At 39.7% G+C, this 17,201-nt stretch overlaps 1 protein-coding gene across 1 annotated transcript; it reads left to right on the top strand.

Moving 5' to 3' along the window:
• Nucleotides 1–3,708: 3,708 nt before the first annotated feature.
• LOC147458893 (uncharacterized) lies at nucleotides 3,709–5,194 on the top strand. Its single transcript, XM_086509714.1, has one exon. It carries the CDS (start codon nucleotides 3,902–3,904, stop codon nucleotides 4,658–4,660), a length of 759 nt encoding a protein of 252 aa, XP_086365840.1. The 5' UTR covers nucleotides 3,709–3,901; the 3' UTR covers nucleotides 4,661–5,194.
• The last annotated feature ends 12,007 nt before the right edge of the window (nucleotides 5,195–17,201 follow it).

Raw genomic sequence — 17,201 nt, forward strand, 5'->3', positions numbered from 1 at the left:
AGCTTTCTCCAGAGTCCAATGTATTGTGGTCCTTGTAAGATTATTAAAATCCTTTCTATGACGTAGGCTGTAGCCTATCGACTAGAGCTAGCTCCACAATATTGAGTTCATCTAGTGTTTCATGTTAGTAAATTGAAAAGATTCCTTTCTACAGGGGATAATGTAATTATTGATAGAACTATTCTTTTACACGAATCTATAGAGTATGACCATAGTTTGAATAAGAAATGGTTGAGAAACTTGAAGGGCTTTCAATAATTTCTAGTTGCCTGAAAAGGTCTCCCACCAAGTGATCCTACTTGGCAATGCGAAGACGTTTGGACATCGGAAAGGCCCAAGGCCTAGCTTGCGAGAAGAGTTCCAAGGGGGGTTTCCTAAGGGGCGAGGGACAATTCCATAGAAGTCCAACGAAAACGAGGCCTAGAATAATCCCAAGGGAGCTCAAAAAGGTCGGATGGTGACTTGCGAGTTATGAGCATGCCAATGATTGAGAACCTTTCGGAATGGAAGAAAGCAAGTGAAAAGAGGAAGCAAAGAGAGGGAGAGTCCCTGCAAAGGGAAATCAAGAAGCCAAGAGAGAGGGAGCCACTTTTTTTTTGTGGCCTCCCCATAAGGCATGTATACATGGGTTTAAATGCTCGATATTATGTTAATTTGACAAATTTTGAGTCAATTTGATTGTCTATGCCATTTATATGCATTACCATTTTGGCAAAACTCTATCCGGATTATGTCACGGATTCTTATCGTAGTCTATCTCCTTGTTTTATGCATTTGTCTATAGTAGTTTGTGGTTACCAAAACTCTGCCAATTTTTTTCTTGTAAGCTTGTCATAGACTCGTGCTTAGATATGTGGCATTCATGTCAAGAAAACTTAACATCAAGAAGTTTAACATGAGCAATTTCTAGTTATAGAAAGAGTAGAGCTAATATGTTTCCTATAAAAAAAAGTAGTTGAAATCTATAAATAGTGGCTATGTTGGCTACCATGTTTGATGAGGATTGACTAGAGTTGGATGCGTTAGCTAAATCTATTGTCAGATTGCATCTGGTATAGTCGCCTTACTTACAGCCATCAATGAAAAGACATAGAGTCTCTTTATCATAAATTGTATGATAAAGAGAAAACTTCTAGTAAGGTTTATCATATAAAGAAGCTATTTAATCCGCACATTAAGAAAAGTAGTACTATTGTCTCACATCTAAATTGTTTCAATGTTATTTTCAGTTAGTTGTAAGTTGAAATGTTGAATTTAAATGAAGAAGTGAAAGCTGTTTGCTTGTTATGTTCTCTACATGCCGCAAGACAATTTGTTACTATTATAAGTACTTTTGCACCTAGAGATACCCTAAAATTTGATGTTATAGCTAGACACTTGCTTTCTGAAGAGATTACATGGAAGTCCTTGATTAAAGCAACAAGTAGAATGTATCACTATCAAAAATTGATATATATAAAGGTACAAAACAAATCAACAAAATTTGTGTCTTGTGGAAAATATGTTACGTTAAGAGACAAGACAAGTCACATGAGAGAAGCGTCTTGTAGAAAATGAAATAAGTTTTTAGAGACAAGAGAGAGCTTGAGTGCTATCACTACAAAAAGAAGGGGAGACATAAAGAGAAACTACTACCAGTGGAAAGAGGGTAAGACAAAGAGGGAAAAGTGTGATGATGGAAAGAAAGAGTGACAAGGGTAAAACAAAAATTGAAGGGGTCAATGTTTTCACAAGTAGTAACGATGGATTTCCCTCTCTCACTTACTCTCCATGCATGCACAATGAGTGCAACAAGATATTCTTAGCAAGGGACTTGGAGAAAACTCATTGCTGCTTTGCATGAAAAGCTTGGTGTCATGAACTCCTCTAGAGAAGATGGCTTATCTTCTCATGCACATGATTCATGGAATCATTCATTTTGTACATAATTTGAATATGACATAATTTCTTTTTGGCTTGCTAAAGGCCTTGGTGCACTATAGGGGAAGGTCGTTCAATTTTCATTGCTTGACAAGTGTCCCCAAGGAGGTTTAAAAGTTTGTGAATGAAAAGAAATCATGGTCTTTTGAATGAAAAGAAATCATGGTATTTTCTAAAGTTGCATTCACCTTTCTGGATTAAAAAGTGTCTTCATAGAAGTTTGATCCCATGATCCATGATGTAAAGTATTGATAAAGGGTATTTGATTTAAGAACTTCATAAAGATTTATTTCAGTACTTTGTTTTAGTTTTTTTTAATGCTTAATAAATTTATCCAAAAAACTAGAACTTTGAGTCCCGACAAAATACATCAAGATATAACAATGCAACAAAGCATCATGAGGCCTACCACCCTTGGCGGAAACCCCCTCAGGATGATCTGTTACAACATACCGAGAGTCGAGCAGAACAAGTCATGAATGGAGCTAAACATGACATAGACCTACCGGTAAACATCATATAAGGGGGGAGGCATGATCCTCCATCACCTCGCAGAGTGAACCACTAGAAGACACGATAGTCAACCACAGCCATCAAAACTTCGGAGATCACGCTGCGATGAGGCTGCTAAGGTGAGCCTTGCACCTTGCATCAAGGGGGAAGCGTGCCACTGGATGCCACGAAGAGACGCCCTTGCTGCCACCAACGACCCTCCCCTGCACTGGCACCACAATCCCATCCACAAAAGAACCATTGAAGAGACTAGCTGCCGTTTTGGAGCTTTGTAGATCCATAAGAGACGACCTTCACCACTTCCAAAAAATGAGGGGGCCGACTTGAGGAGGCCGCATGCAAGAAGGGGCGAGCTACCCAGAGCCTCAGATCAAAGCACTCTACCCTCGAACACCTTCAAGCACCCGACCCTAGCATGCTCAGGCCTCGCTCCGCCTCGCCGTATCACTAGACACGAGCATCCTAGCTCCATGGCCTCGAGGCAACAAAGCAAAATAGGTGCAAGCCCTAGAGCTACATCCATGATTAAATCTATGCGTTTCCTCCTCGGCCTTTTTCTTTCTATAAATTTATCTCTTCCTCTTAGGATTGGTGAAGTTTTGTCATCTCCATACTCGTACTAAGATTGAAGAATATTCGTGATGAATTTGTGTTGATGTCATGAATTGAGTGTATTAGAAAGGGGGTGGTTTTCTAGGCCAAGAAATTGCCAGGTGTTGAGAAATCAAGGAGGGAACGTGGCAAGGCAAAAGGGGAATGAGAATCCTGCGGTTGCGATTGGAAAGGCGCACGGAGTGGGGCCAGACTCGGGGGAGCGAGGGGCAGGTCATGTGCAGCATATCAATTGGGCTGATACGTGCCACAGCTGGCCGGCTTTTTTATGAGATATATTCACTCTGCAGGCATCCATGTGCTCCTAAATACCTACACACAGTCCAGCTTTCGCTTTCTGGAAAGCAACCCATTCTGGAAAAACGATAGCGATTGCCTGCTTGGAGCTAAAAAAGGTCACGCTACGATGGATTCGTCTTGAGTCCTGAGTCCGAACTTGCCTGAGTCCAGACTCCACGGAACGCCTTTCCAATTATAATAATAAGGTATAATTTTGTTAAATATAAAGCTGCCGAAAAAGTATGGAAATGGTGTAGGCTTGTAGGGCCGCAGGAGCTTGCATACTTTTATAATAGAGAGAAAAGACTCACAACTAAGACGGGAGACACGACAGTGACACACACTCCCAAGCTGTCCCGTGTGGGCGCCGTGTGCCGTACCCAGTTCTGGTGGCGGTGGTAGCACTGCTTTCTGGTATCATGCAGTAGAGTAGGTATGCTAGAGCGCACCCTCTCAGATATCATATTATGGGCTTGTAGCTTCACAAACTCTCTAGACTTTAGCCAGTTGCAGCTGTAAACGTATTGAGTGCTATCTGGTCGCTGTAGAGCAGTTACATGCTCTATCGGGATTTTGTATGGAGCACAGCTGTGACAATACTAGTGCGGGCTTCAGCGACGCCGTCAGTGGTCGCCGGGCGGCAGCTGCAGCATCTGCTTTGGAGTCTGGCTGGACGGACTACCTAATCAGCTCCTGGCCGGATAACCATGATGATGATGATGACGATGATGTTCACACAGACTGCACTACCAGCTGGAATTATAGTAGTGAGGGGCGGCCCGGACCCCTGGTGGCGCCGCACATGAACGCCTTCCAGGCTTCGACGACGTACGCAAGCAGCAGCAGTTCTGAGGAGGCGTACTTGCAGGGCGCCATCCACACCAGGCTAGCACAGGATGCCCGCGACTCTCTCATCGCGGATCACTCCAGAGCTCGCCACGTGCTGCCAGTGCAGAGCCAGCCGCAATACAGTCATCCCATTTTGAGCGCCGCCGCCCCAGCTCTTTCCTCTCGACGTTTGGTCGACGGGGCCACGCCGCTCAGTGCAGGCGGCCGTGGCTCAGTATACATCTCCGATGCCTCCTCTGGATCTCCGCCCAGATCAGCCCAAGGTCGAGTATACCCGGTCCCCGATGCTAAAGCATTTAATTGCTTCACCCCGGTTCGCATGGCGCAGCACAAAGTGATGGATAACATGGCTAGCGCTGCTGCAGATTCAAAGGGCTTCAAAAGGGCTCGATCTCTGGGAGCCCAATATAATGTCGCCCCACAAGAGGCCGATACCAGCTGCAACCGCGCCAACCTTAATAACAAGGTGAGAAGGCTCATTCTATAAGGATCGCCCCCCTCCGCCCGCCGCGACTCCTTCAACCCTGTGATATTGTGGCCATGTGGATCTGCATTAGAGGCACAGCTTCGAACATTTTTTTGTCTTGAATAATAAAGCATGTCCATGACCTAATGCGCGCGAGAGGGAGAGGTATCAGGAGATTGATGAAGCTCTGCAGTCTGGTGCGAAAAACATGGCGTGATTTCTGTGGATTTTGATGGCAAATATTGCGTTGCTAAATTAGTGCCTCCTCGCCTTAAACTTAGCTAATTTGAAGCTACTTCCCATTCATGTCCCTACTCTTGACCAGCTAAGCAATAAGATATATTGACTAACGTCCTTAGGAAGCAATGGAAAAGTTTAAAGGCTAGAATGATAGGAATGAAAATGTAAAGGAAGGCTTATATTAGACAGTTTTTATAGCTAATGCGTTTACTGTTGACTCGTCAATTATTTCTGTTTTTCACCCTTTATCTTCTAGAGTTAAAGCCTTCACTTCCAAGTTTGTTCATTTAGATGGATTGGAGGGCTCTATTCCTACGCTAGGAGATCTTTATGAATGATATCTCTCACTATCTCACATGAAAATACGATAGCCAACATGCGGTGGCTCAGAAATAGCAAACAAAATAGTTGACAATGGCTTATAGCTAGGCAGAAATGGCCAAAAGGTTAACTACTCTCTCTCTCTCTCTCTCTCCCCCCCCCCCCCCCCCCCCAACACACACACAAATAATCTAGCTAATAATTTTGGGGTCATGATCTAGCGGATTCGGAATGAGTACTGTCAGTAGCCCCCTTCTCTTTTCTCATTGCACCTTCTCCAACATGCCAAATCTAAGGTGTAAATTTCAATGCATTGTCTCCTTGTTAGTTTAACTTATAAGCTCCTTGTCTTGTACTTATTCCATCAATTCCATCACAAGCAAGGCACATTAACTTGCAAAATCTAGCCCATTGAGTGTGATACCTTTACCATCATCGTTGTTCTTGCCGAAGATTGGCCTTTACCATCAAGAGACGAGTAACCATGGATGGATCTCCTACCACTGTGAAAATCTCAAAACATTTACTATGCCCTTTTACTGTGTTTTGTAGAGAGAGAAAGTTCAAAATGGATTGGCCAAAGCGGGGGCGGGGGGGGGGTCGTCACTAATTGACACCCTCATTTTTTTGGCGGGGATCTGCGATTGAAATCGGCATCGTTTTTTGGCGAAGATCACAGCCGTTCATCCCGAATGTGAACATGATGTAAACTAGATGTAAACTCGAACAAATGTGAACTCGTTGTGAACTTGCATGTAAACTAGATGTAAACGTGAAGTAAACTTAGTGTGAACTGAGATCGTGACGGGTAGGTAGGACTACAGAATATAATGCTATCATCCTCCATGCCTTTCAAAATGCGCGCAGTAGTGTAGTGGTAAAGTAATAGCATTGGGAGGGGGAGGTTGCGAGGTTGAATCCCACCACATACCCTTCTTTTTTCCTCCATATGAATCAAACAGCCCACAATGAACAATCATCTGGGACCGTAGATCCCCTCTTAAAAATGAGGGTGTCAAATAGAGACGTGGGGGGGGGGGGGGGGGTTGTATTTCAAATATTACCGTGGGTATAGCCGCATATATTACTGCTAATATTATCGCAATTATTGCTGTTGTAATTATCGCATCTATTACCAAACCTCGCTTCTACCTTAAACATTTAAATTTTGATGTTTTCCTCTGTTTTGCTTGTTAATAAAATTTAAAGAACATTATTTAAAAGTAAAAAAAAAAGATTTCAAAACATGAAACAATAGTTGTGTGGATAAGATGAAACTACGAAGGGCCTACTCCATCCTAAAGTTATGCATGTAAAGCAAGTACTATCAGAGATGAGAAGCTAAACATGGGGGACATCTTCTGTCAAGACATGGACATGATAGAGCGAAGTGTGCCCACATTTTACCAGATGGTAGCACCTATGTTAGTTTTTTCAAGCTCTATCTTGCAATAAAGTGTACGTGGCCTACACTTTAATTGCAAGAATCTTTCTCATTCTCTTGCTTACCACGGATATTTCTTCTTTTATTATTGCCTTTATTAACACTTCTACTATCGCACACAGTACATTTCACCTGAGCAACTGCATCCATGCACTCTTTGCATATTTTGAAAGGCTTTGTGTAGCGGTGCCAAAGAGCTCTCTTGTCATGAAAAGATGTTGAGCAAGGAGCACAATAAAGAAGCTCTTCTTCAAAGCACTCTTGCACTGAGCGCAACACAAAACTCTAGCTCCACTTGCACCCATAATGCTTCATAATAACAATGCTTCTTAGAAAAATGCTTTGGCATTTGTTTTTTTTCAAAAATAATTGTTCCAAAAAATTATAGATATTTTGTTATCAATTAAATTAATCACTCCCACTTGATTAACATAATTTAGCATGCTTCACAAAATTAGAAAGAGAAAGAGGGGGGAGAGAGAGATGAACGAACGACATGACAAAAAAAACTCATAATTTAAAGTATACAAAATGTTTATGAATCATCTTCCAAAAGATCTCTATAAGTAGTGTCATCCAATTTTAAGCCAGTGGTCCCTAAATCAATAAAGAGAGAAATATGTGTTGGCTTCATCATCTTCGAATTCGTCATCCTTCATCTCATCGTCATCCTTCATCTCATCATGGCAATCATTCTCGCTAAGACCTGCGGCCGTGGGACTTGAATCACCGATCTCTCTCTGCTCTGTCTCCTCCTCATCCAAAGTAGTAGGTGGGAGAGGTGGTCGAAAATGGTCTAGTCCACTTCATTAGTGGCAAAAATGATTCTCGTCCGAGGTGTTAAAGGAACTATGAACCAAAGTTTTGGTTGGTGAATTGTTGGGATATAGATGATCTATACTAGAAGAGAAGTTCAAAGTGAGTAACATTGGTATAATTAGATTTTACAAGCAAATAAGGTTAAAGAAGGTAGTCACTCACCTGCTCACAATAGCGAATTGTCATACCTCCGTCCACCATGTAGAGGCCATTCTCATGCCATCTGGACACATTTGCAAACCACTTGCACTCGAATATGAAGGTATGAAAGGTTCTAAATTAACCTTTAGTATTCTTTCAATAGTCCCACAGTACTTAGCTTCATCACCATCGACTGTGTCAAAGTTGCCCATGATGTCACAGTCCATGGTGGTTTGACACTTGTCAATGTGGCATGTACAAAAGTGTCGACCTTTGACCACATAGAGTTAAAGGAAATGCACTATAAGATAAGAATATAGCTTCTATCAATTACAAAGATAAAATCAAGAAAAAAATTTACAATATCGTTTAAGTATATGAGTACATTATCTTTGGTACGCAACCTCCTGCATACTCTCATTTTTTGTTGGTTACATCTTCTCCGCGTGCTTTTGATTCGGTCATTCTCTCATATATTAGGGAATTTGGGAGACTATTTGGAGGCCTTCTAAGAAAATACAAATTTTTGCCTTCTCTCTGTAGAAAATTGGTGTGGTAAAAGAAAAGGTGTCCTCATCAACCGTTCAAAAAGTGTACTTCGAAGTGGATTCTTTTGACAGAGTCATAACGGCCATAATGATTGATGGAATGTCCCTTTTCAGTTATATTAATGCACCTCATCATATAGGAGGGAATTTCTTTTCCATACGATGTATGCAGTAGAGAGTCTAGGGAGTAATGGTGCGACACTCTTTCGTTTCTTGATTTTTTTGACTGTGTATTCATGGCTTCTTCATGCATCCCCTCAAACCTTCTCACTAAACAACATAAATATCATCTACACGTTGATTTGAATCCTGAATTATGAGCCTTTATGCAAGTGAAGTGATTCAAACACAACAGTAACACCCACAGAGAAAGGCTCAAAGTAGAGGGAGCAAAACACATAGATTTATGGACAAATGGATCACTCTATCCTTTGAATCCTATGACCAATGCCTCCCCTACATTTGCAAATCCCGCTACTTTATTGACCTTTGAAGGTGACAGGTAGAATGGTTTACTTGGCTACTGCAAAACTCTAACTGGAAAATCAAAAATTCAGAAAGGCCTGGTTCACCATCAAGCAAATGAGATCATACGACTTTCTAATTTGCATTGTGAGGACTAAAAAACCTTTTTGCAGTGCTGCGTGCACACAAGAAACACATGTTTTGCAAAAGTGCGAAACTTATAAAGGAAAGATACAAGATTAGGTGCTTGTGTGCAAAAGAAGAGACTACGGGATCTTGAAACCTTGAAGGTTGGCTCTGGAGGTTTCAAGAAAAGAATCCAAGCATTGAGGTCAGGATTGTGAACCTTTTAGTTTATTTCACCTATACATTGTTTTTTCTTATGTTGGTTATATTTTCTATGTAGACATGGTATATATCCAGACAAAGAAAACATAGATTCAAAGGCCAATGCAAGAAAGCAGTTGAAGCCTTTGATAACAATTGGTCTCGCAAAGGATATAATGCATGCCAAAAAGTATAAGGTTTTGCAGTGGGATGTTGTTGACCGTTTTATTACAAAAAGTGTAGTGCCTGTCAGTGAAATACAGGGCACACTTGACTCCCTCGGCGTGAGTAAGAGAGGGTACTCAACTATTCAACAGTCTATCTCCTCCATTTTTGTGAAAAATGGAATAAAGTTTAAACTTCTACCAACAACAGCAAGTGTCTGGAAAGAGAGACTTCAACTCAACCATGCATAGACAGATTTCATTGGATGTCCATTTTATATTGATGGTATTTATAGATCTCAAGGAACAATTGTAACCTATGACGAGTACAACAATATATTCATGGACCTCACTTTGTTGCAAACTAGAATGGTTGAGTTCTACAATGTAACATTTGAAGAGACATGTGGCGTTCTGCATTTTGTTTTGAAGCTAGATGAGTGTGATATTCTCAAAGACAAGAAGCTAGAACGAGTCACAATAACATTGATGAATGGGGCTCTTTCAAAATGCCCCACTGATAATCCTTCATACTTCAGTGTTCAATCAGAAACAAAAATATGGTGGCTTGGTGCTTTTTAGGTATTCCATTTCCATCTTCTCTTCAGCTTTGGTGAGCCCTCTTGAGATTTAATTTTAGGTTAAGTTTCACATCTCATGTGGATTTAATCTTGAAGGTAAAGAAAGAAGACCACGGCATTTTATATTGGGTGTTCCATCAAACCCCTATCCCTGATATCATTGATAAGAAAATGAATCAAGAAAAGGTGGTGGTTGTCGATCAATGGGAGGGGAGACTTTCAAGTCCAATGGCATCTTGCAGGTGACCTTAAAACACTGAAGTATATGTATAATTGTGGAATGGGTGCTATGGTAAAGGCTCCATGCTTGTATTGCATGGAGCCTGCAAAGAAGATGGACCCAAAATGGTGGAGAAAGGCTCCTACTCGCCACAATAAGGATCGTAATTTTTGCCCAGTTTTGGATATTTCACTTGTCAATGTCCACATTTGTACAATGCATGCTCTTTGAAGAATTGTGGAGAAGTTGGTACGTGTACATTGGGTTTGTTTGGAAAATCAAGAACTCAAAAGAACAGAAGGTTGCGGTAGAGGCACTTGAGCTGGTTTTGTCAGAGATGGGTCTCCATGGGGGCAATGTGAAAATCCAGTGGGACAAGAAAACGTCAACCAATGATAATGGTGTAATGATGACGCAAACCAAGCTTTCCGACAAAAAAATGAGGTGGGCATATTTTCTTTTGTAATTTAATTTTCATATTGCTCACATTGCTGGTAAGCACAATCAAATAGCCGATGCACTTTCATGACGACCAAAAGTTAATGCGGTGTCTATAGCAACTCACAATGATTTATCTTTTATGATAGATGAGTATGCTAGCTATTGACCCTGACTTCAGAGACATAATGTCAGCCCTTGCTTTGGGAAAGAAAGAGGAACCATTCACCTTGCGGGATGGTTAGCTTCTCCAAGACAATAGGCTATGTGTTACCCACTCCCTTCGTGTTGCCGAACAAGCACAAAAGGGCCTTAGCATTTAAAATAAATGATTGGGTCTTTCTTAAGTTTCCCAAAGCTCGATTGAGGCAAACGACGGGTAAAAATCATACGGGCCATCAAAAGTATTATGCTAAACTAGCAAAAAGATACTATGGTCCTTTTCAAATCTTGAAGCCAATCAATGAGATGGCTTATCAACTCAAGCTGCCCAACCATCGGCTCATACACATTGCTTTTCATGTGAGCCTACTTAAGCCCTATAGAGGAGAGCCACCAAGTGAACCAATTATTGAAGACCCTTCCAAAATCAAAGACCAAGAAGAGGTGCTACAACCCAAAGCTATCCTTCGACATAAAGACAAGGTATTACAACATGGTAAGATTGTCCCCTGGTATCTTATTAAATTCAAAAATTATCCGTTTGAAGATGCTAGATGGATGCAAGGAACACAGCTTAAGGATAGTATGAACCTTGTCAATGCTTACAATGCTACATTAGAGTAAGCAAATGTACAAATTTATTTTGAATGACCAATGGTTTTGTCTTATAAGACTAGTTCTCTTTTTATTGTGCACAAATTTAAATAGTATGCATGCTTAAGATCATGTTTGTGATGAAAACATCTCTCAAACACCAAGTAGAATTTGTCACTCTACTTTGGGAGAATGAAATGGACTAAAGAGTAGACATGCTTGCGGCAACTATGTCTCCCAGGCACCAAAATGGATTAATCATCCATCTTGAAATGATGTCATAGGGTATAAAGGGATCCACTACCCGCTAATAAACATTGACTAATGACTAAGACTTTATCTCTTCTACCTTATAGTCGAGGACAACTATGATTTCAAGAGAGAGGTAATGTCATAAAATCAAATATCTAACCAACCCAAATGATTTTCTCATATTAAACTGATCATTTAATATGGAAGAATAGACGAGAAAAAGGGTTAGAATTGTGAGGTCCCCAACCTGCCAACACCAACATCGGGATGGGATCCTTGACAGGTCTCTAGGTCTAATAAAAATCAGAGACTCTAAACAAGAAAAATCCAAGGAATAGACCTTTACCATTGACAATGGCTTGGGTCTATAGCCTTAGAGGAAGACCTAGTCCTGTCTCGCAGTGGAAACGGGACAACGTATTAAAAGTTTAAAGAAAACTATTTCGGCCCTATAATCTCGCAGTGGAGACGGGACCACTAAAAGAAAATTCTCTCCGGCCCTATAACTTCATCATTCAGATTATGGTTTCCTTAGCCAACGCTTTTTTCCCCCTAACATATGTGAGGGCACAGCCGTTGGTGGATTCCTCTTCCAAGTGAAGAAGTTTCTAAACGTTTTAGTGCGCGGGAATGGATAGTTACCTGACTAATCAAGTCCACCCGTCCATGATTGACAACCTTAGTCAATCCCCACTTACCACCCCGCACTCACACATAATTCAATTATTTTCTAGTTACTATCACATTGTTTTAACACTTAAAATAATGATTTCTTTTAACTTTCCGTCACAATAATTCCTTCAATCAATTATTAAAGACAACATTGAAAGCATTCTTTTAGAAAACAGACATCTTTAAACTTAAGACACGGTACTGTCAATCAAAACATTGTCCATAATAACCATGACCAGTACTTTTCTTGTCTCAAGACCACCTAAGGGTGAAAAAATGGCACCCATTCCTTATTCATAATCCGGAGTGGATAAACCCCCACCCAAGGTTCTGGGTGTCTATACACCAAACCAATTGCCCATACAACCGGGCGGCTCCCTTAGGATAAAAACGGTATCCTAACTTATGTAGAAACATCAAGACATGACACGGAGTAGAAACTCATCGTTCATGGGGATAACCGACTTATCCTTGGCTAGAAAGCCAATCATTATACATCAAAATATACCAAGGCGTCGGAGGTGTCTTGAGACAAGCTGTCTTAAGGATGATCAATCATATCTTTCTTAATTCAACCAGTTTTAACCCAAACAATTCTTTCCTATTTTATAAACAAATACACGTTGGAAGTTACCCTCCGTTTTTTGTCAATTTTTCCTTTTCTTATTCTTACTCACTCCTTACGTATGCAATGCTAACTTAAAAATGAACTAAAGACTTAAGTGAACAAAATAGAAATCCACCTAGAGCTACTCGTCCATGTGCTACTGCGCTGGAGCCTGCAGAATTTCATCCGTCGGCCTATGGCTAGGCCTAGCCTCATGGTCATTAGTGGCTTTATTTCTTTTGTTGCTAATATCCTCTTCCTCGGTAAGAGGATTTCCTCTGGTTCTCTTCGAGCCATATCGATAGTTTTATAAAAAGACTTAATCGATTAGAAGTTTAATTGAATAATCTTTTTTTTTCTTTTTTACCCAAAAATAAGGATTGTTGGAGTAAGTAGATATCCTTGATAGTTAATTGGATGAGATATTCCTCCTGTAATTTCCTTGTACTATAAGTAACTTCCCATAGTTACTTTTAATGAAGATAAATATTTAAACTATTTATCTGAGATTTGAGTATTTATCACAGATTCCTCAAGGTGTGTTATACCTCTTATAAATAACTCAAAGCATTTAGAATCAATTTATTAATTTTTCCCTTTTAATTTGTCCTAAAAATAGTGTAATTTTGCTAAGATAATTAGGTAAAGTGATTATCTGAGGTTAACATAATTATCACAGATTTCTTAAGATGTAATTAACCTTTGATAAATAACTCAAAGCATTTCTAATCAATATATTAATTTTCTCCTTTTAATTTGTCCTAAAAATAGTGTAATTTTGCTAAGATAATTAAATAAAATAATTATTTGAGGTTAACATAATTATCATAGATTTTTAAAAATATAGTTAACCTTTGATAAATAACTCAAAGCATTTAGAATCAATTTACTAATTTTCTCCTTTTAATTTGTCCTAAAAATAGTGCAATTTTGCTAAGATAATTAGGTAAAGTAATTATCTGAGGTTAACATAATTATCACAGATTTTCTAACATGTAAATAACCTCTGATAAATAACTCAAAGCATTTAAAATCAATTTACTAATTTCCCCTTTTTAATTTGTCCTAAAAACAGAGTAATTCTGCTACAATAATTAAGTAAATTAATAATCTCATGTCAAAATAATTATCACGGGTTTTGTAACATGTAATTAACCTCTGATAAATAACTCAAAGCATTTAAAATCAATTTGCTAATTTCTCGCGTTTAATTTGTCTTAAAAACAGAGTAATTTTGCTAAAGTAACTAGGTAAATTAATTATCTGAAGTTAACATAATTATCATGGGTTTCCTAACATGTAATTTACCTTACATTGCTCACATTGCTGGCAAGCACAAACATGTAGCCGATGCACTTTCCCGATGGCCAAGGGTAGATAGGGTATCAATAGCAACTTACAATGAACTATGTTTTATGATAGTTAAATATGCTTCTAACCCAAGCTTAAGAGATATAATAATAGCCTTTACAAATGGAAGAAAAAGAACCACTCACGTTAGAGGATGGTTATCTTCCATACCTCAATAGGCTATATCTTCCTCACTTCCCATGCTCCTCCCATATGCGGGGCAAAGAGGAATTCGAATTTATTCTTTTAGGAATAAAAGCATACTTGTATTGGCTTACCAAGAAACAAGAACATACAAGAGTATGTTTCAAAATGTATGTATGGTATACCAAAAGATGAAGTATGATAGAAGGACCATGGCTTGCCAACATCTAATTGTGTCGGATAGAAACCCTACCATGACCACTAATTTCTGATAGAGTCTCTATCAGAATTAGAGTAACCCTCTTATGTTGGCCTACTATTCCAACGGATGGCCAAAAGGAAAATCACAAAACTAATGATCCTTGATCTACTAAAAGCTTGTGATTCGAGGTAGATCAATGCTCAAAATGGGAGAAGTACTTACCCTAACAACAGTATGTCTCTAATAACATGAACATACTTCTAAGGGGAAAGTACCTTTCAAGGCTAAAGACGGAAGATCCAAACGTCCCTTGTAGCTTAAGGTACCTGGGAAGATCTTTATTGAAAAGGAGTATAGCCGAGATCAAAACGAATCTTTTTGGAAGATTAAACAGGCTATATTCATCTATTAGCTAGGCAAAAGAGGCTCCTACCATTAGGCACAAAAGAGCCTTATCCTTTATAAATAAAAAATAAAAATTTGGGTCTTACTATAATTTTTTTATAAAAAAAAAACCTTCCCCAAGGCTCATCTAAGGCAAATTACACACAAGAATCCTGCAGGCCATTAAAGGTATTCTGCTAGGTCAGCACAAAGATACTATGGCCCCTTCTAAAATTTCAAGCCCATACATCAGATGGCTTATCAATTAAAGTTGCCTAACTACTGGCTCATATATATCATTTTTCATGAGAGCCTATTCGAGCCTTATTAAGGAGATTCACCAATAGAGGCTATAAATGAAGACCCATCGGAGATCGAGGATGAAGCAAACGAGCTCCAACCCAAGTTCATCCTTCAACACGAACACAAGGTATTAAGAAATGGTAAGATTACTGACAGTATCTTATTTAAATTAAGAATTATCCTTTCAAAGATGCTAAATGCATGCAAAGAACATAGCTTAAGGATAAGATGAACCTTGTTAATGATGCTTACAATGACACAAAAGAGTAAGCAAATGTAAAAGAAATGCATTTTAAATGATCCATGTTTTTGTCTTATAAGACTCTCTTTTTATGTTTCGTGCACAAATTTTAAGAAGTATGCATACTTAGGATCATGTTTGTGGTGACTACGTCTCTCAAACACCAAGTAGAACTTGTCACTCTACTTTGGAAGTATGATGTGGACTAAAAAGAGCAGACATGCTTGCGGCAGACAATGTCTCTCAAGCACCAAGTGGATTAGTCATCCACTCTGGAATGATGTCGTAGGGTAAAAATGGATCCTCTACCCGCTGAGACCAATGGACTAATGGGTGAGACTTTACCATATCTACCTCATAGTCGAGGACGACTATGATTTCAAGAGAAAGGTAATGTCATAAAAACTAATATCTAACCAACCCAAATGATTTTCTCATATTAAACTAATCACTTAATGTGGGAGAATAAACGGGAACAAGGGTTAAGATATAGACATGTGCTTTTAGATCTATCTCAACACGGGGCCATTGGTAAAGGGGCCCAAATGAGAGATGGTCTATCAAAGAGCAAGGCTAACCAATGGAGCATAAGACCTTAGGGTTAGCTTCATTGAAGACCTCCAATAATATGTGTAAAAGTCCTTTGACCTTAGGTAAGCTAGGGCTGAGCTTGAGGCGCGGGAACGTGACCCAGCTCGAGGTGCTTGTCCTACTTGTCATGCTTGATGACTAAGGTGCTTGAGGTGCTTGATGATTGAGGTGTTTGATATGCTTGAGGTGCTTAATGATTGAGATGATTGAGATGCTTGACATGCTTGAGATGTTAGGGTTGCACCCCAGGGGATTCACTATGGATTTCCGTATGGTATCACGTGAGTGTACAAGAGGGGAGTTTTTAGAGGTCAAACATAAGCATATACAATAGGGGTAGCCCCCCATTATTTCATGCTCGTACCGTATGCATAAGGGAGGGGGGGCGTACCCCACGGGGAAGGGGGGGGGGATATTAAGTGCTTATGCCATAAGACATATGCCCTAACAAGCCAATTAAAGAATCTTTCACATGATGGTGTCGTTCTTGGTATTTTAAAGGGTTAATTTACTCCACTAGCAAACTAAGATAGCTATACAAACGAGAAGATATGGTACCTCCATGTCCTCTCCCTTAGCTAACATCTTTAAGACTTGTTCAACAAACTTCTAGATTTGTTGGGGTCGATGCTACCATAAACTTGACTAATCTTCTTTTATATAGCCACTAGACATCAATATCTTGGACATTCAGACCCTCATTAGCCTCTTCAACATCATCATCATCAATACCACCATCTGCATAGCCTTTGTCTCCACATCTGCACCCTCATTTTATTTATTGTTGTCTTCTTGCACATCATCCAAGTCACTCTTCTCTTCTTCTTCTTCATATGCAAACTCAATAGCAACACCAATGGCATGATCAAGAGCTTCTCTTGCACCCACGATACCAGTCATTGTAATCTATAATAAGTTTCCCAATCTTTGCATGTGCGTGCATTGTTTAGTAGCTTTTCAAACTCTTTCTTCTCATCTAGATCCTTCTTTACACATATCATGTATTTACAATTGCACATTGATGTACATTACAATCTCAAGAGGCAACTGTGGGAACCACTGGTCCCAATAAAGGAAGAGAATACACCCAAGAGAACACAACCCGTGAGCCTCGAACCCTCAACCTTGGGGTTACATCACAAACGTTTCACCAAGTGAGACCATTCTTTCAATATAGAGGGCTAGAGAGTCCCATCGATAGTTTTTGACGCCCTTCTGCCCTTCAAATGGCTGTCAACCTTGCGCAGGAAGGGTTGACTCGTGAAGAACCCTACATTTGAAGGGATCAAATTGACATTGCCCTTCAATTGAAGGAAGGAAATTTGTTTGATCCATTATTAGAAGGGCCGGCC

This window comes from Adiantum capillus-veneris, chromosome 4, assembly GCF_014529385.1.
Source record: "Adiantum capillus-veneris isolate H3 chromosome 4, ASM1452938v2, whole genome shotgun sequence".
NCBI classification, from domain to species: Eukaryota; Viridiplantae; Streptophyta; class Polypodiopsida; order Polypodiales; family Pteridaceae; genus Adiantum; species Adiantum capillus-veneris.

Bases quoted from the DNA above. Each gene is read 5' to 3' on its own strand.
- LOC147458893 (XM_086509714.1), top strand. From the start codon at position 3,902: ATGGAGCACAGCTGTGACAATACTAGTGCGGGCTTCAGCGACGCCGTC.